The 27,767-nt window shown below is 47.9% G+C and overlaps 8 protein-coding genes across 8 annotated transcripts; 6 read left to right on the top strand and 2 right to left on the bottom strand.

Moving 5' to 3' along the window:
- Nucleotides 1-1,978: 1,978 nt before the first annotated feature.
- Nucleotides 1,979-2,723, top strand: EDB91DRAFT_1088582 (uncharacterized protein; the record flags this gene model as incomplete). Its single annotated transcript, XM_041316476.1, has 2 exons — nucleotides 1,979-2,084; nucleotides 2,140-2,723. The coding sequence occupies 2 exons, from the start codon at nucleotides 1,979-1,981 to the stop codon at nucleotides 2,721-2,723; spliced, it is 690 nt and encodes a 229-aa protein (XP_041169164.1).
- A 1,978-nt stretch (nucleotides 2,724-4,701) lies between these two features.
- On the bottom strand, nucleotides 4,702-5,640 carry EDB91DRAFT_1088581 (uncharacterized protein; the record flags this gene model as incomplete). Its single annotated transcript, XM_041316475.1, has 5 exons — nucleotides 4,702-4,979; nucleotides 5,040-5,216; nucleotides 5,272-5,391; nucleotides 5,451-5,504; nucleotides 5,574-5,640. The coding sequence occupies 5 exons, from the start codon at nucleotides 5,638-5,640 to the stop codon at nucleotides 4,702-4,704; spliced, it is 696 nt and encodes a 231-aa protein (XP_041169163.1).
- Nucleotides 5,641-5,983: 343 nt separating this feature from the next.
- Nucleotides 5,984-8,394, top strand: EDB91DRAFT_1256682 (uncharacterized protein; the record flags this gene model as incomplete). Its single annotated transcript, XM_041324207.1, has 6 exons — nucleotides 5,984-6,121; nucleotides 6,181-6,705; nucleotides 6,754-7,032; nucleotides 7,096-7,150; nucleotides 7,198-7,232; nucleotides 7,831-8,394. The coding sequence occupies 6 exons, from the start codon at nucleotides 5,984-5,986 to the stop codon at nucleotides 8,392-8,394; spliced, it is 1,596 nt and encodes a 531-aa protein (XP_041169162.1).
- Nucleotides 8,395-8,990: 596 nt separating this feature from the next.
- EDB91DRAFT_1031327 (uncharacterized protein) lies at nucleotides 8,991-9,251 on the top strand (the record flags this gene model as incomplete). Its single annotated transcript, XM_041312727.1, has 1 exon — nucleotides 8,991-9,251. A coding segment is annotated over one exon (261 nt), but the record flags the coding sequence as incomplete, so codon positions are not given.
- Nucleotides 9,252-9,636: 385 nt separating this feature from the next.
- On the top strand, nucleotides 9,637-10,056 carry EDB91DRAFT_1018349 (uncharacterized protein; the record flags this gene model as incomplete). The annotated part of the gene is made up of 2 exons (XM_041312517.1): nucleotides 9,637-9,820; nucleotides 9,869-10,056. Coding segments are annotated over 2 exons (372 nt in total), but the record flags the coding sequence as incomplete, so codon positions are not given.
- A 426-nt stretch (nucleotides 10,057-10,482) lies between these two features.
- EDB91DRAFT_1064571 (uncharacterized protein) lies at nucleotides 10,483-11,034 on the top strand (the record flags this gene model as incomplete). The annotated part of the gene is made up of 2 exons (XM_041314716.1): nucleotides 10,483-10,705; nucleotides 10,769-11,034. Coding segments are annotated over 2 exons (489 nt in total), but the record flags the coding sequence as incomplete, so codon positions are not given.
- Nucleotides 11,035-11,200: 166 nt separating this feature from the next.
- On the top strand, nucleotides 11,201-12,074 carry EDB91DRAFT_1256680 (uncharacterized protein; the record flags this gene model as incomplete). The annotated part of the gene is made up of 3 exons (XM_041324206.1): nucleotides 11,201-11,467; nucleotides 11,521-11,817; nucleotides 11,865-12,074. The coding sequence occupies 3 exons, from the start codon at nucleotides 11,201-11,203 to the stop codon at nucleotides 12,072-12,074; spliced, it is 774 nt and encodes a 257-aa protein (XP_041169158.1).
- A 1,094-nt stretch (nucleotides 12,075-13,168) lies between these two features.
- EDB91DRAFT_1256679 (uncharacterized protein) lies at nucleotides 13,169-14,353 on the bottom strand (the record flags this gene model as incomplete). The annotated part of the gene is made up of 5 exons (XM_041324205.1): nucleotides 13,169-13,196; nucleotides 13,229-13,596; nucleotides 13,650-13,820; nucleotides 13,876-14,084; nucleotides 14,140-14,353. 5 exons carry the CDS (start codon nucleotides 14,351-14,353, stop codon nucleotides 13,169-13,171), a joined length of 990 nt encoding a protein of 329 aa, XP_041169157.1.
- Nucleotides 14,354-27,767: the final 13,414 nt, after the last annotated feature.

The raw sequence follows: 27,767 nt of genomic DNA, 5'->3' as shown, positions 1-27,767 counted from the left end.
AACAACCGAGTCCCGAACATCGAATCCCTACCATTGAACACCAAGTCCCGAACATTGACCATTGAATCCCGACTATCGAACATCGAGTCCCGACTATCAAACACTGAGTCCTGTACAACGCCCGGTGACATGCATTGAAAGATCCGGTAGTGTACATGATGTGGGGATATCAATGAAAATTCAGAGGTTGTAATAAGGTAATTTACATAGTCATTTGTTCTTCAAAGTGTTGAATCATGGAATCTACTACCTTGAGCATTTCAATGCTCATCTGTTCAACTCTTTGTAACTCTGTAGGTCTGCATCAGCTTTTATCGAGTTTGTCAGAAGTTTCCGCCCAAGCAGTTTGGAATGGGTCGCTCAGCCTCCATTAGTTGTTGGATGGAAGGGTCAGGAAGCGACCTCCAGTACAGTGTTTGTAATCACCAAGTCGATCTCGGACGGATTGGTCTTCCAGAAAGATTAGCAAAAAGATAAATGCTCTGCTTTCAGATACTCACATTCTGGGTGTTCGTATTTTCCGAAAGGATGGAGCTCCCGGACCATCAAACATACATCTTCGACATCGAGCTCCGGCTTGTCTGCAGATCTCAAGAATTCCACTGCCCAGATCATGGCCATCATCAGTGCCGCCTGGCAGATTCCCCTGGGTCCCAGCCACTCAGCTCTGGGAAAACAGGTTGGTACACTTGTGGTATGTATTTTTTTTGTTTGTGTTTTTTTTTTGTCTCCAACATCCAGGTAGTCTAATGTAGCAAAGGAGTATGGGTCCGGGGATGGTCCTATTCCCGGACTCATCATTTCGTGCCTCAAAGAGCTACACCACATCCGGAGCATGGTTCCCAAGGTCTGGCCCGACTGGCACACCATCGGGTATGATGATCCCTGTGTTTTGAGGCACCCCTGGCACCCCAAGGTCCTCGCCTGGGAGGCCATAGGTGACCGGACCTTTGATCTCCCAACTGCTGCCCCCCCATCCACAGGTCCGATTCCAGTCAACATTCCCTCCCCAGCCATCCCTACCGGCAATGTCACCGGCCCTTCCACCAACCCCACCACCGAGTTCCGGGACAAGGGGAAAGGTAAGGCCATCTTCACTGACCTGGAGCCTGAGGCAGAAGACAGTAATAAGAGGAAGTCCCCCTTGATTTTGGGACCACCCTCCCAACCCCCAAAATCCGCGATGAAGAGTCACAAGCGTCAGAGGTCAGCTCGCGTGGTGAAGTCCAAGCCCATGGTGGAGTCGGAAGATGAGGAAGACACGATTGTCAAGGTATGTCATCTCGTTCTTCTTTTACTTGTCTCACATTTTCTTGTAGCTGTTTTTGGGTGGAGTGCCGGAGGCTGTCGTTCCCCTGCTCTCCACAGTTATCGCAAGGACGCCCAATTCGCCTCGATCACCCAGGGTTCCGACAAAAAAACCCTTTGGCCCTGCCATGGTAAGTCACACTTACGCGTCCGGGACTCGGGTGAATGCTTACTGTTTACCAGGTGATTGCCGGCAGTCGCCCAGCAGTCGTTGAGCCCTCCTGGCCAACTCCCGAACCCCCAGTGCAGGCACCCCCGGTCATCCCTGCAGTTGACATTCTCATTCCCAGACCGGTGAGTAATTTTATATATCTCAAGTGTATCCATACACTAATACAACTCACAGAAAAACCCATGCTACGCTTGCAACAAGCTACAATGGCCTTGCGCAACTCAGATGGACAAGAGGACTGGGGCTCCATGTATGTCGTGCATCTACTGCATGACAAAGAAGATCAAGTGCACCCCCACGTCTATGGGATCCCTGCCTCCTCGCAGTGGTGCCTCCTCTACCACCCGGAAGACGAGGTCCAGGACACCATCCAGGGCTCCCTCCAGGGCTCCCTCCAAGGCTCCCTCCAAGGCTCCCCCCGCGTCCCAAACCCCTGCCCCCTCCAAAGCTCCCCCTGCCTCCCAATCCATGGCCCGAACTCAAAGTCAGTCTTGTGGCATGTCCAGAACTCCCGGTGTCACTGCAGTGACAACCCCCAAGACCCAGATGTGTGGTCGCAGCAAGACCATCACTGCCGTCAAGGCACCTGCACCTGAACCAGCTCGTAAGTCACCCGAGGTTTATTTTTATCATCGTCTGACCTTAGGTTTCCATTCTAGCTCTTCTGGCCTCGAGTTCGGCAGTCCCGGCTGCAGCACGTGGCCCGGCAGTCCCTGCTGCAGCGCTTGACGTGCCCATGCTGGATCTCCATTCCATGGCCATTGCGATTTGTCAAGGCGCAGCTCGAATCGCTCTTCTGGAGGATCGTGTGGCAGAGCAGGATGGTAAGATTGATACCCTGCAACGCCTTCATGAAGGCCTTAGGCACGAAATCATGCACTGGCACCCCTCATTCCCACTGCCTGATCCTCCTGCCAATGCATCATCCTTGTTGCTTGATCAATCCGGCCCCCCCACCATGTCACCCGCCGAATCTGCACTCCCACCTCTCATTGATCTCACAATGGAAGGCATTGCTCCCACAACCGCAACTGCAACAGTCCCGGATGCCTCTGCCATTGATGGCCTCCTGTTTGATTACAACCAAGTTGCTCATCCAGAGGATCCAGATGCGTCCAGCGAAATTGTGGACCCAGGTGATCTGAGCAACCTTGTCCCAGAATATAACTCTTCTGATGACATGGATGTTGAGGTGGAGGTGAAGGTTGAAGAGTCTTCTGAGGAGGTTGACATGCCTACATAATTGCATAGTGATAGATGTATATACAAGTTTTCAATGAATGTAACCTCTGCCAGTCCATTGATTGAGTGACTGAGTTCCCAGTACCGAGACCCGACACCCGACACTTGAGATTCGGTACTCGGTACTCAGTGATTCATGTGTTCGAGTTTCGAGTTTCGAGTCGAGTACTGACACCCAACACCCGAGTACCAAGTACCGACACCTGAGATTCAGTTGATTCGTGTTGACATTCGAAATTCGAAACCTGAAACAAAGTGCTGACTACCGAGTACTGACACCCGAGAATCGGTACTTGGTACTCGGTACTCGGTACTCAGCACTCGGTGATTCAAGTCTTGGGATTCGAAACTCAGATTTATGCGAGTTTCGAGTTTCGAGTTGAGTACCGACACCTGACACCCGAGTACTGAGTACCGAGTACCAACACCCAACACCCAAGATTCAGTACTTGGTACTCAGTGATTCGTGTGTATCATCGGTACTCGGGTGTCGGGTGTTGGGTGTTGGGTGTTGGGTGTCGGTACTCGACTCAAAACTCAAAACTCAAAACTCAAAACTCAAAACTCAAAACTCAAAACTTGAATCTTGAAACCCGAAACTCGAATCACTGAGTACCAAGTACCGAGTACCAAATCTCGGGTGTCGGGTGTCGGTACTTGGGTGTCAGGTGTTGGGTGTTGGTACTCGATTCGAAACTCAAAACTCAAATCTTGAATCTTGAAACTCGAAACTCGTATAAATCTGAGTTTTCATGATATTATGTTCGTACATCGTCATTAAGTATACAAACAATGACTGACGAAAAACTGCTATATGACATAGAGCTATCTTCTAAAAATATATATGGCTGTGCGTGAGGATGGAAAGGGAAGAGAAAACACAGGTGATTTGGGGGGATTTGGAAGAGGGGAATGAAATGGCGGTAAGATTTGAGATGGAGAACATGGGTGAAGAGAGGAATACAAGGGTGAATGAGAGTAGTACAATGGAACAGATTTGGGGTAAACCCTTAGCTAAGAGTTGCAGATGAGACTCATGTCAGCCAGCAACAAGACTCGCATAGTAGAGTCGATTACAGATGAAGCAGGGGAGTTGAATGGGATGATGTATCGAGACTCTAAGAGTCGAAGCCGTGTGAGTGCCTTAAGCGAGCATGACTCGGTACTCAGTACTCGGGTGTTGGGTGTCGGTACTCGACTTGAAATTCAAAACTCCTATATGATATGTATCTGGGCCCACCCATCTGTCTAATATTACCCGACATCGGCCCACCCATCTAGGTAAAATTCCCCACTTCGGCCCACCTGTCTATCTAATATTTCCCTACGTCGGCCCACCCGTCTATGTTATAAATAATTCACCTCACCCTCAGCCCACCTGTCTATCTAATATTAACCCACATTGGCCCACCTGTCTATATAATAAATATTTCACCTCACCCTCGGCACACCTGTCTATCTAATATACCCCTACGTTGGCCCACCCATCTATGTAATAAATAATTCGCCTCACCCTCGGCCCACCCATCTACCTAATAATACCCCACGTCGGCCCACCTGTCTAAGTAAAATACCCCATGTCGGCCCACCCGTCTATCTAATATTTCCCTACATCGGCCCACCTGTCTATGTAATAAATATTCCACCGCTCCCTCGGCCCATCCATCTATATAATAATATTTGCTATACATCTCTCCTCAGGTCTATAATATATGTCAATCCTACTCTACATATTACCCACATGGGCCCACCCATCTCCATAATAATATTTCTCCCGGCCCATCCGCCATCGTCGATGATATATATAACATCAGCATAGATGGGCCCACCTGTCAACATCGGAAATAATATTTCTCCCAGCCCACCCGTCAACATCGGGAATATACATAACATCGGCCCATAATCCGCTGGCGTGTATTACACGGGATATTATGTAGGTTGGGTGACCCGTATAGTACGGGATTTGTCACTGAAGGGGCTCACCCGAGATCGTACGAGGGTTCGTCATCGTCATCTTCTTCTTCCATCCGGTGTTCACCAGCAGGTGCTGGTCCCCATCCAAGGTCATACCCATGTCCATCACCAGCACCATTGATCGCATCTTGCTGAACGGGCTGTTCACCCGAATGTGTCGATCCCCATCCGAGATCGTACGCCGGCGCATCGTCTTCATCCATCACAACTTCAGGTGGTTGACCCGAAGTCACATTTGGGCCCCACCCGAGATCATACCCCAGGCCTTCTTCGTCACCGTCATCTTCATCATTGTACGTTGTCAATTATATGTGTACAGTAAGAACTAACCAAAAACACTTACCTCCGGTGTTATCATCTACCGAGGGAGATGGGTTGCTGGACGATGCAGCGGATGGGATGTTCCACCCAAGATCATATGATGGACTGTTGTCTACCAGCCCATCGACCTCTTTGTCCAAGTCTGCAGATCGTTCGGGTGTTGATGGTTTGGACATGCCCCGGGACTTGTCGAACATGGCTGTTGAGTTGTGTGATGTTAGGAGAGTTCAGTAGAAGCATTGATAATGACTTACCAGCCAGTTCCTGAATCGACTCCTCCACCCCGGCGAAAGAGCGCTCATATTCATCGGGAGTCAAATCTCCAATGCGGCTGTCGAGAGTCTCGATCCGAGTCTCTGGACTCATGTCGTATCCTAGATCCGGTCAGCTCATTGCCCCCGAAGAACATCAGAAGATAAATGAATGGACGTACTTCTAAATTGCAGGTGCTGGAATCGCGACCGCACCCTCGGCGGCTCCCACTGGTCTATGGGCACAAAATCACCCTACCATTCTGCAAGGGATGCCTTGCATTGAACTTCGGCGGATGACTTACCAGCCGAGGCCACGTGTTGCTGAGTAGTTTCTAGAGGACTCGAAAAATGCACTCGTCGGGTTGACATTGTGCGGTCTGGCAGATGTGTGCTCAGGTTCGGGAAGGACGAATTAAATAGGGACGGCAGAAAGGTCCACTAGTGGGTCTTGTGGGTGCGGTGGTCCGGTCGTTGACACGTTGGCCAAGTCAACAATGGCACTTGATAAGGGCTGCGGCAATGGTAGCATTATTCAATATATTGGCGGTGATAGAACAATGGGCACATGGTTCCGGCAATTCCCGTGGGCATGCTGTGGCCGCAAAGGTTGTTCCTATATATACCTCATCTGAACTTGTGCTCCGACATTTTCCTCCAAATTTTTCATTCACAATCTGAACCCGCACTTTACTCCTGCTGCTTATTTTTCACAATGTCTTCCACTCAAGATGCCAATGATGCTCTCGACCTTGTCTCTGACAAGATTGCCCGGCTGATCACCCAGTCGGAAAAGTTGAAGCAAGGTGATGCGGCTGCCAAGTCATTGGCACATGAGATTGCCATCACTTTGGTAAGTCTTCTTTTTTTTTCATTTTTGACTTTTGATGACCCGGTCGATCTTCTTTTCAGGTTGGTGCATTCACCCAATATGGGAATGCTGCGACTTCCTTCACTCCAAGGCTTCTGTCTTGCGCAGCCAAGATCCGGGACAACAGCGGTCCGAATGGTAAGCTGAGGGGTCTGCCCGACTGGACGCAGATCTCGGATGATGACCCTCACATCCGGGTTCACCCCCTTTTCCACAAGACTGTCGGCTACACCCACCCAGCTGGTCCATCGACACAGGAGGCTCGCCTGGCTTCACCCGTCCCACCGGCTACTACATCGACCCGAGAGGCATCGATGACCCTCTCCCCCATCACTTCTCCCACACCCACACCATCACCACCACCCACCCCCGCCCCTGCCCCCACCCCCAAACACAATCTCTTTGTGCCGGGTACAAAGCACAAGGCCTCGACTCCCGATCCCGAACCTTCGGCACCGGAAGGAGATGTTATCATGGTGGTACGCGCACCATTGCCGAAGAAGCTCAAGATGGAGCTGGCAGTCCGGAAGACCGCGACACTGCCGCCCTCGGTCAGCGATGAAGATGTGAGTGTTTTTTGTTTTATTCTAAAATATCTTCCTAACTTTGCATAGTCTGCTGAGGACACGCACCCCATGCGCCTCTTCCTGACCCAATGTGAGCGGTGCATCAAGGACGACGTCCCTTGCACCATGATGCTGGGCAAGAAGAACAGTGAGGTCCGGAAGTGCTGTCGCAACTGCGATGGCAAGAAGACCAAGTGCGTCCGTCTGTCCACGGAGCAGCAGTGCCTTCTGCGGGCTGCCGTCGCCCTCAAAGGGGTTAAGGCTGCTGCTGCCGCAGAGAAGAAGGCCCAGAATGGCACCCTGAAGAACAACGCCCCCCCTACGCAGGTAAAATACAGAACTCGGTCGAGGGCACCGGTCAGCACACGTGCCACCTCCCGAATTCGCCAGGCACTCACTGCCGAAGATGATGCAGATGCGGAGGGTGATGATGATCCGGAACACAGTAAGTCGATTCCCTCATCACAATAAATCTTAATTAATTTCCTTCAGTCCCAGCCATTGTGCTCCTGGCCCAGCCCGGTCCAGTACCAACCCTGTTATGATCAGCGTTCACCAAATGGTAAAGGCCTAACACAACCACTAGGACTCGTCAAGGATAAGAGCAAAGAGATGATATTGAGAGTGAACGTCTGAGTCTACACTGGGTAGGAACGAAGAGGTTAAGTCTAAGGAGAGATTACGCTAACTACCCTACCTATATACATAACATTGAATCGGAGATATCTGAGTCTGTAAATAATCAGCCAATGAGAAAAGAGTCGTACGATACTGCGCATGACGTAGTATGACGTCGCGATATATAAGCAATGATGTCAGAGACGGAGATTAAGTGATAGGAAGACATATAGTTCTAGCCCTGGGTGTAGGAGATCCGATCGGAGATGTGATTTGTGAAATGTGAAGAGGTGAAGCTGTGACATGGTGATGATGTGATAATGTGAAAGGTAGTGGTGTCACGTGACTGGTTTGGGTATGGGACATAGCCGAAGGAAAACCGAGGAAAGAAAAATGATTTGTGTTGGGAATTCGTGACAAACCCCCACTGTCGACAATGACGTCAATGTCAACTTCGCTCCTCCCAACGATCCTCCAACCCGCCCAAATGTCCCCGAAGCCTGGCAGGACGTCGGCCCCAACCTATCTGTCGCACAGCCGACGGCTCTTGATATATTCAAGAGCGTTGAGGCCCTCAGCCGGAAGTTCAATGCCTTGCTCAAGACATTGGACGATCGTGCAGAGGCCTTCCATCAGCAGATGGACTCTCGGGTCACTGCTTTGGACCAAGACTGGGGCAGCAGATTTGCCCTCATGGAGAACAGGCTCCGGGAGGACGAAATCAAGACCGCCAACAACACCATGTCCATCGGACATGTCGCCAACAGTGTCAGGGGTTTGAGAGCTGGACAGCCTCTCGACGCTCCTCCCGAAGGCCACCCCTTTGGCCCAATACCCCCTGCTTGGCTTGCTCTACTGCCGGGTACCCATGAGGCCATCCAATCTGTGGACCAGGGTGTCTCGGTAGTGGGGAAAGAGTGGACCACCATTTGGGATCCATCCAAAGCCAGTGGAGCACATGGCCCCAGTACCACCTCTGCCTCCGCAGTTTTTCCTGCCGGCTCTCCCACTCTGCCGAGCGGTTCTCATTTGTCCAGCATCCCTTCCACCCCCGACAAGTCTGAGAAGTAGTGTACTGGTAGTTGTCTGGTAGTTGCCCGGTAGTTTTAGTTTAATCATGTACATTCATACATCCTTTCATTGACCAGCGTCATACAAATGTATTTCTGCCCACTATTTACCGGTTGTCTGTAAGTGCTGCATTCTCCAGCAGTAACTTCAGTATCATTTGTCTTTATTATTATCCATCTTGTAGCAATTCCATTGCAAGTTCAACTAAGTGTGCCGGGTTCCCCAGTTCAGCCCTACCTCCCGGTCATTCATTGCCTGTGTTGTTCTCGGTAGTAGATTCACGGCCCACTTTACATCAGGTTTGGTGATTTTTACCAGTTCCATCATACCTGCCGGGCCATCAATGTTCAGTAGTGAGCTCACCTATGCTCGGCATTGGCTTCAAGTAGATTGTTTTCGTCTAGGTAGTTATGCATACATACATATTAGGTGTACACATTGATCAGCTCTTGGTGGGCCCACCCGTGTCCACTGAGATTGGAATCCTATACCATGCATATAGCATACCATACTTGGCCCATCCGTGTCTACCGAGATGTATGTATCATGCTGTGAATTGCATATACCTACCATACCATACTCGGCCCATCTGTATCTACCGAGTTCGCAATCCGATCCACCCCACTGGGCCCATCCATATTTACCAAGGTCACAATCATATTCACCTAACTGGGCCCATCCCTATCTACCGAAGTCACAATCCCATTCATCTAACTGGGCCCATCCCAATCTACCGAGTTCACGATCCTATCCACCTCACCGGGCCCATCCCTATCTACCGAGTTTGCAATCTTATCTACCTAACTGGGCCCATCCATATCTACCGAAGTAACACTCCCATTCATCTAACTGGGCCCATCCCTATCTACTGAGTTTGCAATCCTATCCACCTAACTGGGCCCATCCCTATCTACCGAAGTCGCAATCCCATTCATCTAACTGGGCCCATCCCTATCTACCAAGTTCACGATCCTATCCACCTCACTGGGCCCATCCATATCTACACCCCAGGCCCACCCGCTTCAATCATCATGTACTTTCCCTTATCTCCAATAGCTAGCTATCATATACTACACAGCTGGCCCATTCATCAGTGTCGGGTACCCTGATGCCTATCGGCCCATCGACTCTACCAGGGCACACCTACACCTGGGCCTGTCTCGGATGGCCCGTCTCACTCGGCAGAATCTCAACTTCAGGTGTCCATATAATACGGGAAGTATTCACTGTATTATGTGGACCCTTTGCCGGAAATACAAGCAGGCAAAGAATGGCATCGCCGAAAGTGGAAAGGCTTTCAACAGACTCGACAAAGCCGCACCAGCCAACTTAAAGACAGGCTGGTTAGCAAGTGAGAGGATTGCTCAGTCCAACAGAATACAAGATCCAGCTCCGATGGATATATATGAGATTAATATCAAGAAGGGTGAGATCACTCTGTCTCAATTGAAGTCTGAATTCATTTTGAACCCAGCACCAAGCAAAAAGGAGATAGAGCTTAGACTGCTGCAGGAGGGTAATGCCCGTCATGCAGCACCCTCTCACAGATCTGTGGCAACATGGATATCAATGGGCCTAGCAATTGAAGAGGCTCAAATTGCATTGCACATCGAGGTCCGAAGAATAGGAAAAAGAACTACAGAGACTCAGAGATTAGACATCGCCCGGCAATGCGATTGTCTACAAGGCCAGATAGATGCATTCACTCAGACTGCTCTGACGCATCTGGGAGAGGGATTTGATGCAGATGACGACCCTGACGATTTGAATATAGACATTCTCGATGATCTCAATGATGACCCGGAGGATTTCATCGGGAAGTCCGATACATGGACAAACTCCCCCGAGCTCACTGTAATCCCATTGCCATCAAACCTTGGGGTAGATCGATCCAAATGTTGTATGGCAGAGGATCTGATTCCACTGGAGTTGTCGCTTCATGAAGGATAGGCCAATGATGCCCTTCACAACCTCTGAATTCACTTGTGCAACAAGGCAATACTCTTCCGAACAGCAGTCAGGCAAGCCAAATCTCAAGCATTGAAAACCCGAGCTTGGTCCCAGGTGACATCAGTGCAGCAGGCGGTGTCCCTCCATGCCAGCATATATACCAAGACAAGGAAGCAAATGATGAAACTTGAGCCGGGCCAAGACCAGCTGGAAAAATATAAACCCCTGCTTCAGGAGCAGCTCAAAATCAGCACAGCCATTGGCGATTGTAATGCCCGAGGTCAGCGAAATGAGTCTCTTGCTTGGTTCTGGTCTATCGAAGTAGATTTGGGGGGTCCGGATCACTCATGGAATGAGGAATGTGAGTTCCGGCTTGCTTGACAAATGCCTGCAATCTGACCGGACCCGCGTGAATTTTACCGAGTTCATTGGCTTCGGGCAAAGGCACTACGGGATCGATGGAAGGAAGAACTGATGTTGGTGGAATTGGAGATGGATTGGACGTGTAATTTCTTCTTGTGGAAATCAACACAATGGGGCAACTGGATGAGGGAATCATTGGTGAAACACCTTCCGGGTCATGCTTGCTACTCCGGAAGGCAATCCCAAATGTATTCATTACTGGCGCAGGATGCTCAGGCAGCGTTTCAAGACCTGCAGAGCATGTTAATAAATGCCCGAGATGAATGAATTATGAATATGTTCTGCTGATATATGATTTGATCCCAACAATTGAGTCTCGGCAAGGGGCCGGGTCAGCCCATGTCAGAGTTTGAATTATTTTATCAATCCATCAGTGGATCCCATCTGAAAAAACTGTCATTATCATTGCTAGCGTCCTACTCCTGCATTGCCCATGTCTGATTTAAATTCACCTCCTGAATCCACTTTTGCACCTCCTGCATCCACTTTTGCACCTCCTGCATCTACTTCTGCCACTGAGGATTCCGACAATGAATATAAACCCCCCACAATGAGTCTTGCAGATATTGCAGTTACATTGGCAATGGCTGCATTGTGCGTTCAAGCCTGTATCAGTCAATATCAGATGGAGGCTGCTGAGAACAATGTTCCTTCAGCTCGGATAATGTACTTTAAAGCCGGAATCCAATGGGAGATCACTGTAAGCCATCAGACAGATGACTGTGGTTGGCAATATGCTGAGATTGCCAACAGACTTTTGTGACACCGATTCTGCAGTACTCAGCTGCAAGGAACATAATTTCGGTTATGCCACCCCCGATCGCTCATATTCTTCACTTGTTTCCTCAGCTCACATGGAACGCGGTTCCAGACCACATCTTTTCATCCCACCTATCTGAGTTTCATCTGATCTGGGATCACGGAGAACCCTCCCGGATCGTATCCTCCTATGATACTCCATGGTGGATGGGGGACACTACAATCCCTAACCAACCATGGCAATGGGATCGGGTAATAGATTCCTGTCACTTTCACTACCAGCATTGGCTAGTAAGCATTATACCCAACTTCCTTGATAGATCACTAATCCGATCTAGAGCGGCGTTGAGGACAATGGTTTCATCCTTCCAGAGCAGCTGGACAGCAACCCGGCTCCATCACTGGTGGGACTGAAGTGGATTAGGGAATGCCTGGTGTCATTGATTCAGGACCATCAGGAGGGCATCCGTGATAAGATGGTGGAGATTGATATGTACACTGACACCCTAGCCCGGTTGAAGAGAGCCAGAGGGGATGATCCCTATTAAATGTTAGTGTATCAAATGTTCATGCCCTTAGACGTATGTTGTACAGATCTTTGACTCAATGTCGAGTTCCGGGTATCACGTTCTGGGTACCGGGCATCGAGTACCAAGGTTAGGAACTAACATAACTAAGGTCCAGGTGTCGAGTACCAAACACTGAACACCAAACACCAAATACCGAATGCCGAGTATCGACATCCGGGTATCAAGTTCAGTGTATCAAGTTCCGGGTACTGAGCATCGACCATTGAGTTCCAGGTATCAACCATTGAGGTCCGGGCATCAAGGTCTGGGTGTCGAGTACTGACCACCGAACAGTACCGAGTACCGAGTACTGAGCTCCGGGTTCCATGTTCTGGGTGTTGAGTACCAACTTCCAGGTGTGCGATCTGGGTGCCAAATGCCGAGTGCCGGGCATTGACTACCGAGCTCCGAGTTCCGGGCCTCGAGTACCGAGTGTTGAGTACTGAAACCCGGCATACACATTTTGTAAATTGGACAAATCACCATACTGAGTCCCAAGTACCGAGTACCGAGCTCCAGGTTCCGGGTTCTGGGCATTGAGTACTGAACACCGTATACTGATTACCGACTTCTGGGTGTGCAATCCAGGTGCCGAATGCCGAGTGCCAGGCATTGACTACCGAGCTCCGAGTTCCAGGCCTCAAGTACCAAGTGCTGAGTACTGAAACCTGGAATACACATTTTGTAAATTGGACAAATCACTGTACTGAGTACCGAATACCGAGCTCCGGGTACCGATGTCCGGGTGTTGAGTACCAAACACCATATACCGATTACCGGCTTCCAGGTGTTTAGTGCTGAATGCCGAGTTCCAGGAGTGGAGTACCGAGGTCCGGGTATCAAATGTCGAACATTTGCCTGTTTGATGCTTGATTATTGGCACTTGAACATTGGTAATTGGTATTTGACAGTAGGTACTATCACATGGGTACTAAGCTATGTGCCTGTTCTATCCTTGCCAGGATGGAGTATGTATGCAATCCATCCTAGCCCATCCACATGAGGGAATCCCGGCATAAATATGAACAGAATCCCTCATGTACCATGCCCAAGCAATTCTATCCCCTTCCACTTCATGAACCCCATGTCTTACGATCCTTCCTGAAAACGCGATCATACAGCCGGGCTCGTACATGAACTCCAGCTGAAGACTTGGCATACTCATGCGAGCATTCGAATAACTACCCACAGTGGTGAGAATATTGAAGCATTCAGGAATGGATATGTGGTCTCGATGATTGGGGGTTTGCTGATTGGAAATGACGGTGAGGGTGTTAAACACGGATGCCCAGTACTGGAGGGTCTCTGACATCCTCGGAAGATTCTTGCTTTCGGCTGATTGTCCGAGGCTTAAAAAGGCTTGTATCCCTGCCCAGTACTGCTCAGGATGCATCACCCTGAGTGCAGCTGATGCAATGGCTGCCAGCCTGGCAATGGCTTTGAGAATATTCTCGGAGAATGGTCCCTTCAATGAGGCAGATACCGCCGGGTCCAACAGATTCTACCAGATTGGTCAGTGTAACTATCAGAAACCATCATCTCATGAGATGCCACCTTGTGCCCCTGTTGAAACCAAGCCGGAGATAGATTGATGCATCCGGGAGATATGCCATCATTTTCCGAGCTTGGTTTGAACCAATCCTGATTAGTCTGCCAACTCCCATCAACCTTTACACTTTTTGCAAGGCTCGGACTGAGCAAATCGGAGGCTGCCAGAATTTCCTTCTGGAGTTCCCATTTCATATTCCATATCCATCGAGTAACAAAATATATTACCCACCTGGGTGGTTTCCGTCAGGGCATCTGGGAGGTACCACGCAATGATGGCGCTGGTAGCATCGAGCACTGTGGTGGGTATGTCGACCAACTTTGTACCTTCATGGCCAGGAGGACACCTCTCAAGCAACCTCGCCTCTCTTTCTTCATTATGTCCAGTGTCCTTCAGGGAGATTATTTTGCTGTATCTTGCAATATCAATCTGCATCCGAACTGTGAAGCAATTTGAATGATCAAATAGACTGTCCGAATCTGTGGGAAGACCCACTGGGATTGTTATATGCCTTTATGAGGCAATCCACCAATTGATCGCAAGCCATCACCAGATTGGTGTCTAGCTTAGGAGAAGGTATGACTGGGTCTCCTCCTGTTTTCTCGGCAATGAATTTCTGTTCGGTATATTCACATGCCTCATGAGTGACTGTCAAGGCCCAAGTGTGCCAGAAGGTTATTTCAATATCGGAGGTGGAAGACACATTCATGATGGTGTTGATCTTGGGAAATCAGATGGTCAATGCCAGATGTCCACAGACTTTAAAGGTGGTGGAGATAGGGTGGATCAGATAGGGAACCTTGATTTTAGCTTTCAAAGATGGATTATCATTTCATTGCTATACTAATATGTCAATGAAATACCGGATAATGGGAAGGGTGCTAGATATCAAATATTTGAGTGTCGGGACCCGGGACTCCCAGATCCTGGAACTTGGTACATGATGCTTGGTTCATTCAAATTTCGGTAGTTGGAACTTAGGTTTCAAAGACGGATTATCATTCATTGCAATGTTAGTATGTCAATGAAATACCAGATCATTGGAAGGGTGCTAGATATCAAATATTTCTGTTGAGACCCGGGTCCCGGAACTCAGTACATGATGCTTGGTTCAGTCAAATTTCGGTAGTTGAAACTGACCTTTCTATGATGGATTATCATTCATTGCAATGTTAGTATGTCAATGAAATACCAGATAATTGGAAGGGTGCTAGATATCAAATATTCGAGTGTTGAGACCCGGGTCCTGGGTCCCAGAACTCGGTACATGATGCTCGGTTCATTAAAATTTCGGTAGTTGGAGCTTGGCACTTGGCACTCGATAGTCCCACCCGTCTATATCATATAATAACCTCAGCCCACCCATCAACATCATATACAGTGGCTCAAAAAAGTGTCCGAATGTTTGTGCATTTTCAAGTAATTGAACAATAGCAAGGCAGAACCAAACAATAACCAAAGGGTATAGGGACATGTCTGAAAGCCCTATATCATGGCTCAAATCTGAGATATATAGCGTGGGAACCCGACCATATATGGGCAAGCTATGGTAATTCTAAATACATGACTCATTCGGACACTTTTTTGACTTTGTATTTAACCAAGACTATTTTATGATTTTAGTACTTGGTGCTACCCCCCTTGGCTTTAATAACTGCTGCAATTCTCCTAGGCATACTTTCTATCAATTTTTGATACTTCTCTTCAGCAATCTTTTTCCACTCTGCTGCAACTCTCTCCCATAGTTCAAATAGCCCCTGTGGAGGATCTTGATAGGCAGCAAGTAGTCTTTTGAGTAATCCACAGAGATGTTCAATGAGATTGAGGTCTGGAGACTGTTCTGGCCATGATAGAACATTGATAGCATGGTCTTCAAACCATGTTGTAGCCAGTTTTGAGGTGTACTTGGGGTCATTATCTTGTTGAAAGATAATGTCTTCTTCATCAATTCCTGACTTCTGCATGCTTTTGAGTAGACACTCCTCTAGAATGGAGATGTACTGATCTGCATTCATCCATCCTTCTACCTCACAAAGAATCACCATGCCATACAACCCCATACCATCATACTTCCTCCTCCAAACTTCAGTGTACCCTTGACTTCTCTTTCTCCTAATGGTTCTCCTGCCTTTTTCCACACATATTCCTGGCCATATGACCCCATTCTATTGATTTTTATTTCATCTGACCAAATAACCTTCTTCCAGTCTTCCACAGTCCAATGTTGATGCTTTAAAGCAAAGGCCAGTCTTCACTTCCTATGAGCTACAGAGAGAAGAGGTCTTTTCTTCTTGTTTACAGCCTTAAGATTGGCTGCCTTGAGGGTGTTTCTAACAGTTTGGGTGGAGACAGGAGTGGAGATGATGGAATTGATGAACTTGGTAGCTTGGGTAGCATTTGAAGCCTTGCCAGATAGAATTTGGTGAACAATAGCTCTTTTGTTCTGTGGAGTAAGCTTGGGAGGACATCCCATTTGATGATTTTCCTTCTCTGGCATGTGCTGCTTTATGACTGTAGTAATAGTAGACTTGCCGAGACCAGTTTTTGAGGCAATTTGCCTAGTAGATAAACCAGAGGTACAGAGAACAAGGATATTATCCTTGTGAGCAGAGGAGATGGGCTTCATGATAATTATGTTGAATTTCATGATCTTATGTGGGTTTATATATTCAAATAATATTGCAATCAGACCATATTATCATTATGACACCGCTTTAATTAAGAGTATAATGTATGAATGGTCTGATTTTGTGATTTCAATAAAAAGTCAAAAAAGTGTCCGAATGAGTCATGTATTTAGAATTACAATAGCTTGCCCATATATGGTCGAGTTCCCACGCTGTATATCCCAGATTTGAGCCATGATATAGGGCTTCCAGACATGTCCCTATACCCATTGGTCATTGTTTGGTTCTGCCTTGCTATTGTTCAATTATTTGAAAATGCATAAACATTTGGACACTTTTTTGAGCCACTGTAGTTATTCAAGCCGAACAAACACGAACAGGAGGAGCCAATAAGAATATAATATCTCAGTCTCGAGTAAAGGACTCAATGTAACTAGTATAGTACCTGATAAGTGTCATATACCTGATCCGACCGCTCCAATATTGATGTCTGCTCCGCTTTCCGACCCCCTCCGCTCCATCCATCCTCCGCTCTGTCCAATCATCATCTGCATCCACCCTTACGCTTCTGCTCGATCGCCCAACCGGTCCCCTTCCATAACGTCTCCATTCAACTGGAACCTCTTTCCCCTTTTAGATATATACTTTCCCCTTCGGTACATAGACCCTTACTTCCAGATCACCGGTAATTCCTATTACCGCTCGATCACTGATCCGACACGTACATATCGATATCCGCTCCGACTTATGTCTTCGCCTGTGTAAAGTACTTACAAACTATATCCTTGCTACATAGCTTTACAACATAGTTATCCTGATCACTGCCTCATACATAGAAGTATATAACATATCCTGTACTTAGATATTTTCCCCAGTCTTAATATTACTTGTCTTCTTGCAGTTACTACTTGTGAGAATTATCAGTAGGACCTTGCCTCCTCTGGACACAAGTTTCACCTTGTTGTCACCTCTGACCCTCCACTCCAACTTAGAGCCGTGCTCTAAGTCTTCTCTCTACTTCTCCACCCCTATCAAGTATTCCCCCTGCTCCTCTCCACCCTCCCCATTATCCTCCATCTGCTCTGCTCCTAGTAGGAACCTCCGCTAGTAGCTCTCACCTCCCGACCCTCAAGGCAGACCTAAGCGGTCCACTTGTCCTATCGTCGGACAACATCAGACCCGCTCCAAATTCGGGGTACATACTCGGCTAAGGGTGCAGCGCAAGAGCTGAAGCCAAGCCCTGACCCCTCTGCTTCCTGAGTCAGCACGGTACCTAACAATAAGAATATAATCTATGGGTATGTTAGCTCAATTTACGCAGATGGGAAAACTAGGTACTCACATCTCAGTCTTGAGTAAAGGACTGAGATGGTTTATAGTAAGTAGCATAGCGATAAAGAAATATACCGTAGCTAGGAATTGACAGTTCAATATTAGTATTCTCGGCTGACGTCAATGCATCATTCTTCACATTCTCAGGTTGCACTCGTACTGTCTCACTTTACTATCTCTTGCTCTTTCATTCCTGAATCCAACACTCCCCCGCAAGTGCAATCCAAGCTCATTAGCCTGTGTAACTTCTGAAGTCGTGGCTGTGGTAGAGCTTTGGTGAAAGTGTCTGTGATATTGTCATCAGTGGGGCAGTATGTAAGTGCAAATGTGCCATTCTTGACGTGAGCGTGGATGAAGTGGTATCAAAGATCGATATGCTTGGTACGGGATTGGAACTTGTTGTTAGAAGTGAGCGCTATGGCAGCCTGGTTGTCGCAGTATACTGGGGTAGGGGGTGACTCATACAACTCTTCAATCAGTAGCTGCAGGTATAGGATCTCTCTTGTGACAGTCGTTAAAGCAATGTACTTGGCTTCAGCCATTGAGAGCATGATTAGAGGTTGCTTACGAGCACTCCATGCTACTGGACCACCATTTAACAACACGATATAGCCTGACATAGAGTGGCGATGGGGCTGAGATGCCCAGTCAGTGTCAACATACACTACTATCCCTGCATCTGTAGCGCCTAAGGTAAGTCCAAGGTCAGTGTTAAGACCTTGCTCAGGGGTAAGGCAGATTCTGAGGGGCTTGGCTTCAGCTCGTGTGCTGCGCCCCTTACCCGAGTATGTGCCCCTAATTTTGGAATGTAGTCCAACACAAGTTCCATGAGTTCCGACAGGATGTTGGAATGGGGGTCCTCCAAAGGAGGACTGATGGACTACTAGGTGAGCACGGGAAAGTCGGGTGGGGGTTGTTCCACCCGACAGGAGAGAGGTTGAAGGTTACTGTGGTCGGAACCAACAGTAGAAGCGGAGCGGAAGGAACTGCTTGGATGAAGTCCAAAGCAGGGCAGAACAGAGGGGATGGATATGCAAGAGTGCAGGGATCAGTTCCGATGCATGGGAAAGGCGGCCGACGCGCAGGGAGTCGGAAGAGCAGGGGGACGGGGGAACAGGGGAATGGGGGAATGGAGGGAACAGGGAAGCAGGGGAGCGGAGGGATGGAGGAGCAGAGGGACGGAGAAGTGGAGGAACAGAGAAGCGGAGGAATGGAGAAGTGGAGGAGCAGGGAAGCGGCCGACCTAGGGAGTCAATCCCCTAGGTCGGCAAACAGGAGTTTTGACTTGGGTTAAGCCTAAGTCAAAGGACAGAAGAGGCAGGGCTTAGAAAAGGTAATATTCAGACTAAGGATCTACAGACAGATGTACATATGTTTATATACTCTAAGTAAGTAGCATAGCATAGCAGAAGGCTATGCTGAGTGTACAGGATTACAAGAGAGATAACTGAGACATACAAGAAGAGGCTCAGAGAATAGTATGTACACAATGGATCAGAAATTACTCGGGTATAGGGATTACCAGTGATCCGAAAAGCGGAACTATGATACTAAATGGAGATAGGACCAGTTGAGTGGTTCCTAGTCTAGGAGTGGACCGGTGAGGTGGTTGGGCAGACTAATCATCAGGTGGGGCAACAAGAGCGGAACTGAAGGAACTGAGCGGGTCAGAAAAGCGGAGGGAGTAGGAATAGGATCGGGCAGACTGATAGGGTGGAGGAGCAGAACCCCAGATAGGGTCGGATGGAAGGGGTATAGTGTTGGAGGACATAGGGGGAGTGTCAGAGGAGTGGAATGGGGTCGGGCGGAGGTAGCAGGGATTGTCCTGCTGAGATGCACTTTGTGCATTGTTGGAGAAGGAGGGATGGAGCGGATGGGAAAACAGGGGGTCAGACCAGGGGTGGGGATGTTCACAGGTGGTATTGGAGGAGCCTGGATCCAGTATATGACAGTCAGAAGTACCTTTGAGGTAGTGAATGTCGTGCTTGGCAGCCTCCCAATGGACTCTACCGGGGTTTTACATGAATTGCAAGAGAGTTGCAATGGAGAACGCAATATCGGGTCACATGCTGGTGGCTGCATACATTAGTGATCCTATCGCCTGTTGATACAGTACATCGCGCATGTCTTTGAGCTGTGTGTGAGTCGCGGGGGATTGAGAGTCAGATAGGATAGTTCCAACATCCATTGGAGTTTGGGCATTCTTGGCGTCGGTGAGATGGAAGTGTTTGACTATCGTGTTGATATAGGCATTTTGGGACAAGGTGATGGTTTGAGTCATGCGGTCTCTCATTACTTTGAGGCCGAGCAACCAATGAAGTTCACCTAGGTCAGTGATTTCAAAATACTCCCGTATCTGTGCCTGAAAGCACCTAATACCATGTCCCTCGACGTTACAGCCATGTTGTCCACGGACACAGTGATGACTGTATGCTCTTCCTGTGATCGCTTGAAGTAAACCGCCTGGTCCACTTGCAACTGGGAGAACCCCATCTTCCTAAATGCTCCAGCTAATTCCTCTGACCACTTGAATCCGGCTTGCTTCAACCTGGGCAGACTTCTCAACAGCCTCAACACCTTCCCTTCATCTCCCTTCTTCAAGTATCCAGGAGGTGCCCTCATATAAATGGTTTCCTTAATCTCTGCATAGAGGTAAGCACTCTTGATGTCTACTTGATGTATCTCCCAGTCCTGCTGGGTGGCCATGGTGAGAATGGCTCTGATTGTAGACATGTTGGAGGTCGGTGCAAAGGTCTCAAAGTAATTGTGCCCATACTGCTGACACTGGCCATTCACAATGAGTCTAGCTTGCAGCTTTGACTTCTGGCCATCTGGGCTGTGCTTAGTCACTAGGACATAGTGGCAGGGAATAATATTAGCGCCCGACGGTTTGTCAGCAACTTCCCAGGTTCCAAGCTTCTTGAGTTGACTAATTTTATAGTCAATTGCTTCCTGCCATTCTACTGCATCTGGTCCGTTCAATGCTTGTGCTAGGGTCAGTTCTGCTTCTGCAGCTGCCAGAGCATACTGCTGCCAGTGAGTGATCGCCTCTTCATCTGCAAGATCTGACTCTGATGGGTCAAAAACAGATTCGGCCGCTAGAACTTGCCCTTTCACCTTCGTTTAGCATTGCATAGTACCCTGGTGGGGGTTGGACTCAAGTAGTTCTCAGTGCAGGTGGTGTTTGGAGTTGGTGGACAGTCTGATTGGGGTAGTGGGAGGTTGGAGTGGTGGAGTGACCAGAACGCTAGGTGTGCTGGTACTATTCTGAGCAGGTTGGTTAGTGCTAACAAATAATGACTCCCCCTCGTTTTGGGCAACTTCGCCTACTATAACCCCAGTTGGTGCAAATGTCACATTCCTCTCAACTGACACCTTCCACCTCAACTGCCAATACACTCGATAACCCTTGCTTTCAGCATCTATACCCACAAAGAGTGCTTCTTCTGCGCGTGCCTCAAGCTTGCCCATATGCTCCAGGTGTACAGAGACAGGGCAGCCAAATTCTCGGGCCTGCAATAGGTCTGGGACGCGGTCATTGACTAACTCAAATGGGGTGTGACCTGAGATGGCGCTAGACAGTAAGCGATTCTTCAACCATACTGCATAGTTAATTGCCTCCACCCACAGAAACTTGGGTAGGTCCCGTGCAATCAGCATTGCACGGGCATGTTCGACCAGAGTGTGGTCGAGCCTCTCTGCCACTCCATTCTGTTGGGGAGAGTTGTGCATGGTCAGCTCGCGAGCGATGCCACGATCCTTCAGGTGCGCATCAAATTCTGCACTCAAGTACTTGCTGCCCCTATCAGACTGAAGTGTCTTGATTCAGCGACCATCATGCTGCATCGTGAGCTTGGCTTCATACTGGCAAAATGTATCCAGGGCTTCACTCTTCTTTTTCAAGAATATTACGGCCGTCTCCCTCAAGTAGTCATCGGTAAAACTCATATAGTACCTTGACCCAGCCAGACTGACCGTCTGCGCTGGTCCCCAGAGGTCGCTATGGATAACTTCACCATAAGTCTCGGCTCGTCTCTTGGATTCCTTTGGAAACGAGTGATGCGCTGACTTTGCCTTTACACATGCATCACAGAATTCATCCTTTGAGGAGGCGTCGAGGTTGAGGTTGAGGCCGCGGACAAGTCCCTTGTCAATGGTGTGCTTGACAGCCACCTGTGAGATATGACCAAGGGTCTTGTGAAGGTCATGGACGGTGAGCTTGACTGTAGCTAGGTTGGCATAGTGCTTAGAACATGCAGCGACACTGTATAGCCCTTCAACTTGGGGAATGGTGGCTATTACAATGTGGTCAGGTCCCCAGGACATGATCTTACAGACCTTGTCCTCAAAGTGAACAGTGAGGCTGCCCGCTGTTATATGATGGGTGGATATTAGCATGAAGGCCATCTTGGGTGCGTATAGCGCATTACGAAGAGTAACAGACATTTGGCCCTTTCCATTCGGTAAGTCTAACCAGACGTCACCTTTCCTGATCGCACTAACAGCCAATCTGTCAGCCATATGCACATCTTGAGGCTCTATGGGCATGAAATTGAGGAACTTCGAGCAGTCGGGAAAGAAATGGGAGGTAGTGCCTGAATCTATAATGGCCCCGCATCGTTCAACTGGTATGTTCATCTGCCCAGCTATACCAGTGAGGTCTGACATTGTGAAGGCATAGTTTGTTTCGGACTCTGGAGTGGATGCTGCAGCATTTGCGCCTTCCTTTGGTGAGTGTGGACCCTTCTTCTGACACTGATTTGGCCCTTGGCCTTCCTTTCCTCCTCCTGGCCTCCAACAGTCGCTCTTATTGTGCGCTTTTCTATCACAGTTAAAACAGGTCACATCTGCATTGGCTTGGGGTGGTCTGCCAGGCTTGTGGCCCTTTCCTGGACCTCCCTTCACCATTAGGGCTGAGCTACTGCCTTTCTTTGAGCCGCATCAATCTGTGAGGAGCCTATGCTCATACTCTTTGGATACTACGTTAATGAGTTCGGATGGGCTGAGAGGTGTTTGCATAACTTTCGTGGCTGTGTTTATGGATGAAAGTAGAGGTCAGTATGATTCTGGGAGGGATCCTAGTAGGATCACATAGAAGTCTCTGTCCTCGATGGTGGCACCCATGCCTGCCAGCGATTTGCGGAGCCGAAGCATCTCGCTAAAGTGAGCCTTTACGTCACCATTCTCCTCACACCTCGTTTCTTGCAATCAATGATGCAGGTCAATTTGAACTAGTTTGGTTTTACCCTCATGAATGTCACATATTTCAGCCCAGATCTTCGAGGTGTCCTCGAGCTTCTGAACGCGGAGGAGCATGTGATTGGTAATAGTGCTGAATATGTGCTGCTTAATGAGTGAGTCTTTTTGGAAAACTCGTCGATCCTCTTGACTAACTTGTTGATCTCTGTAGGCGTAGGTGTCGAGCCATCAGGCTTCATAACGGTGCTCGTCTTCGCATCGACTTTAAATGGGATTGGTTTCATGGCTCGACCATCGGTATAATGCATCAAACCTTGGGCACCTATGGCCATCAATGTTCTTTCCTTGTAGGTTATCCAGTTTGAGCCGTCTTCAGCTAGCTTGGGGATGTTGAAGAGCACAGAGGTGTTACTGGGGAGTGTGGTATCCATGGTCGAGACAGGGCTCATAACCTGTAGTTATTGAAGCTGAACAAACACGAACGGGAGGAGCTGATAAGAATATAATCTATGGGTATGTTATCTCAATTTATGCAGACGGGAAAACTAGGTACTCACATTACAAACACACCTGTTCCATTGCTATAAGCCACTCAATAGCCACTGTCTTGAATAGCTTGTCAGAGTATGGGACCACCCGCTCTGCAAGCTTCCATTCAGTTAAATGTGAGTTGATGGCCTGTTGAGCGCGCACAGCTTTCTCCTTGCAATCCTTGACATCACTGGGCAGCATCGATTCAAATCCATTTGTTTTGGCCCAAGTTCGGTATTTTCCCTATGTGATAGTACTTGTCAGTTTATATTCACTGTGATAATGAACACATACCGCAAAATTTGCTTCTGCATGCCGGCGAAGAGTTGTAGGTTCATTCACAAGAACACAACCTTTCCTATGAGAGATGAGTAAGTGTGTGAATACAACTAAATCAATGGAATCTTACAGGCAGCTCTTGCATTTTTGGTGCTTCTTTGCCTTCCCATTCACCCAGTTTTCTCAAACCCTGGCCCAAAAAAATGATCAACATTGGCTGTTTTACCTTCACGTGTTGAGGACAAATCAACAATCGATTGGACATCAACATCGATGGGGATGCCATCTATGTCAACATCATCTGCCTGGGCCTCAACACATTTCTTTTTTGCTGATGGTTGAGTACTGTTAGTAGATAATTTTTGATGGTAGATGATGGCACTAATGCTTTGGATTAACATATGCATTCTCCTGTATCTCTGTGTCGTCATCATCTTCAAAAAATTGACCATCATCGTCAACTAGATTTGAATCAATTACCGCAGTTGATTTATGCAATCTTTTAGCTAAAGGTGTGGTGTCAGTTTCATCCGCTTCACATATGGCAAATACACTTGCATTGAGATCCATCCTCATCAAAAATGTCTTCAACATGCACCCTTTTGCCCTTTTCGAGTACAGCCAAGCTTGAGCCTAATAGTGCAGGGGAGTCACCAGAGGATGAATTCTGGGACAAGCTGGGGGTGGTTTGGCTTGCATGACCAGTATTGGCAACTTGTTGAGTTTTGGCCACACACTTTGCAACCTCTGCTGCACGAAAGGCATTAATGGCCTTCATTTGTGATGGGAGAGCGGCCTTCTCGGAATGTTGCAGGAGGATAGCAGTAGGTTTAGTTCGGTGGACTTGGCGTGCACAACATTCATCATCACTATCTGTGTGGATAGTTCCAGCCATCAGAGGCAGGTAGTAGGAGGTAGATATGAAAAATGTACCATCACAGAGGCATACATTTGTCTCAAAACAAATTTGATGGTCGCCAAGCTTGCAAATCACAAGAAACTTGCAAAAGAGCCATCGCTAACACCACAGTGAGTGGTGTCAAGCTTGGAAAGAATGTGCAACTCACTGTCATTAATTGACATATATTGGCACATGGAAATACACAAGGAAAGTGATTGAAAGGCCAAAGTGAGATAGAAGTCATATCTTAAAGGTACAGCCTGCGGTCATCAAGTGGCTGGCTTGGGGCACTGCAGGCACAGTTATATGACATAAGCCATGGCCTGAGCCAGCGGCTTTGGCTTTTCATAATCTCAGGCTAGGCCAAAGCCATCACCAGGCTGTGACTTTGGCCTGGCCTGGCTTGGCTTGGCCCACAGCTTGAAGCTGGGCCATGCACATCACTAGCTGTTAGTAGATAATAAGAAAAACAGAAACAAAAGGACTTACAACTCGAAGCCGGGTCAACTACATCAGGCATTTGACTAAAGAATGGCAGAGTTTTAGCTAACTTTACCTAATGCACAATATAAAAAATAATTATCACAATTACCGATGTCATGATAAAGGAATAGATAGGCAGACTACATTGGTAGGATCTACCAAAGCTATGATACTGATGGACCTATGGCAGCAAGGTGTGATCTACTAACACACTTTTGGGTTTCTGCAAAATGTGTCTGGCTTTGGATAGGTAGGTTCCCATGGCAGTTTCTCCCATCACCAAAAGTGTGCTGATGTGTGACACCGAGCTATTGTGCTGTAGCAAGCTGATCTGTTTCTTCAAAATGTATCTGACTTTGGATAGATAGGTTCCAATGGCAGTTTCTGCCATCACCAACAGTGTGCTGATGTGCAACACCAAGCTATTGTGCTGTAGCATCAGTAAAATGACCAGTTGCTTTTCTCACTTAATTTGTCACTTAATTATGTGAAAAGGAGCATTAAGTCATTTGAGTGAAAAAGTGTGAGTGACTTTATTAAGCCCACTCAATCTCTGAATGTTCACTTTTTGCACACTTAATTCACTTAAAAAAAACCAGAAAACCCAGAAAAAGCATGTCTGTTAAGGTCGTGCTCAAGGAAAGGTTACTCAAAGGGCTTCGGCTTCAGCTCGTGTGCTGTGCCCATTACCAAAGTACATGCCCTTAATTTCCGAGAGGCAGGGGGGAAGTCCGATGGAAGTCCAGGGAAGTCCAGAGGTCAGACGTAGGGGGAGTTCAGTGGAACTCCGGAAGGCTAGGAACAGACAAAGTAAGGCTACTGCGGACAAGTTTGGAGTAGAAGCAGAACAGAGTTAGACTACCTTAAGGTAGAGCCGGAGATATAGTCCTAAGGTTTAACCCTAAGACTTGGAGGTGGACGAGAGATCAGACTCAAGTCCAGAGAAGCAGGAATGAGCAGAACTAAGATGATATTTGAACTGAGGAGTTCTGGAGTTTTACAGGAGTTTATATCCTGTAGGTATCATGTAAGTAATCAGTCAGCACAGTAAAAGCTATGTCTGAAGCATATGGAGGGTCTATTAGTAAGTGTACAACTGTTAGGTACTGTGCTGGCTCAGGAAGCAGAGGGGTCGGGGCTTGGCTTCAGCTCTTGCGCTGCACCCTTAGCTGAGTATGTGCCCTGAATTTGGAGCGGGTCCGACATTGTCCAACAATAGGACGAGTGGACCGCTTAGGTCCACTTTGAGGATTGAGAGTGATCAGGATAACTATGTTGTAAAGCTATGTACCAAGGATATAATTTGTAAGTACTTACACAGGTGAAGACATAAGTTGGAGCGAATATCAATATGTACACGTCGAATCAGCGATCGAGCGGTAATAGGAATTACCGGTGATCCGGAAGTAAGGGTCTATGTACCGAAGGGGAAAGTATATATCTAAAAGGGGAAAGAGGTCCAGTTGAATGGAGACATTATGGAAGGGGACCGGTTGAGCGGTCGGGCAGAAGTGTAGAAGCAGAATGCGGACTGTGATTGGACAGAGTGGAGGATGGATGGAGTGGAGGTGGTCAGAAAGCGGAGCGGATATCGATATTAGAGCGGTTGGATCAGGTATATGACAACAACAGATCAAGGAAATGAGGTCAGAAATGAAGTGCAAACAGACAGATGAGTAAGCAAAGTGGAAAGGTGTACAACTGGTGTAAGGAGCAAATACTACTATGACCTCAGCACAATAGCGGCTGATTTGAGTAGTGAGCCTGTAGTGTTCAGTTTGACCTGGGGGAAGCAGAACAAAGCAAACCAAATTGTTGCCTCAGTATAAAATACGAGGGGTGCGACAACAAGTCAAAGAGTGACTGATCCAATATATGCTCAGAGGGAACAATTAGTTGTAAAGCAGATTGACTATAATTCCTACCAACCGCTATGCAGTTGCAAGCAAATGCGGCCGATCGAGATGGTCAATGATAAACGGAAGACTAAGGAAAATGTGCGGACAGACACAGGAGCAGAATCGGAAAAGAACAGGACACAAAAGACACAGCTTCTGAGTGAGAATTAACTGCATTTCAACAACGGGCGTGCACTACTTAAGTACAAATCGGCTACAAGGTGAGTAATGGAGATAACCATCACTTGGAATGTCCAGGCTACCTCATGGTTTGCTAGAGATATGTGCGGGACATGTGGTCGACTTCCCATGGTATGTATGGGGATATTGGGAAGTAAGTTGGTCTGAGCCGCTTAAGGCGACGTAATAGGGGAGTTTGGGAGGTAAGAGTACTGTAATTGTCAAATATACCAAGGAGAAGTGTACTATGCACCAGTGAACAAGGATGGATGGATATGGGGTTCGTCCAAGGATCTGTGAGCTAGAAAGGCAGAATACGCACACGACCAACCAATGTCGTGAGTGTATGTTGATCGGCCGACTTGCACCATGTGCAGCTTGGGTATATATGAGTGCGGGTTCAATCGGCAATGAGTTGGATAGAGCGGGAATGATCAGGTGCATATTGTGCGTGGTCGGCAGATGAAGGGAATACTATGATGATGCCGATTGGTGTCCTTGTCATATACCTGATCCGACCGCTCTGATATTAATATCCGCTCCACTTTCCGACCCCCTCCGCTCAGTTCCAATCACAGTTCGCATTCCGCTCCTACGCTTGCACTCGACTGCCCAACTGGTTCCCTTCTATAATGTCTCCATTCAACTGGAACCTCTTTCCCCTTTTAGATATATACTTTCCCCTTCAGTACA

Source organism: Suillus paluster, assembly GCF_016628075.1.
Source record: "Suillus paluster strain FC165 chromosome Unknown EDB91scaffold_208, whole genome shotgun sequence".
Lineage (NCBI taxonomy): Eukaryota > Fungi > Basidiomycota > Agaricomycetes > Boletales > Suillaceae > Suillus > Suillus paluster.
The sequence above is the reverse complement of the archived record's forward strand: the minus strand, read 5'-3'. Positions and strand labels throughout refer to the sequence as shown.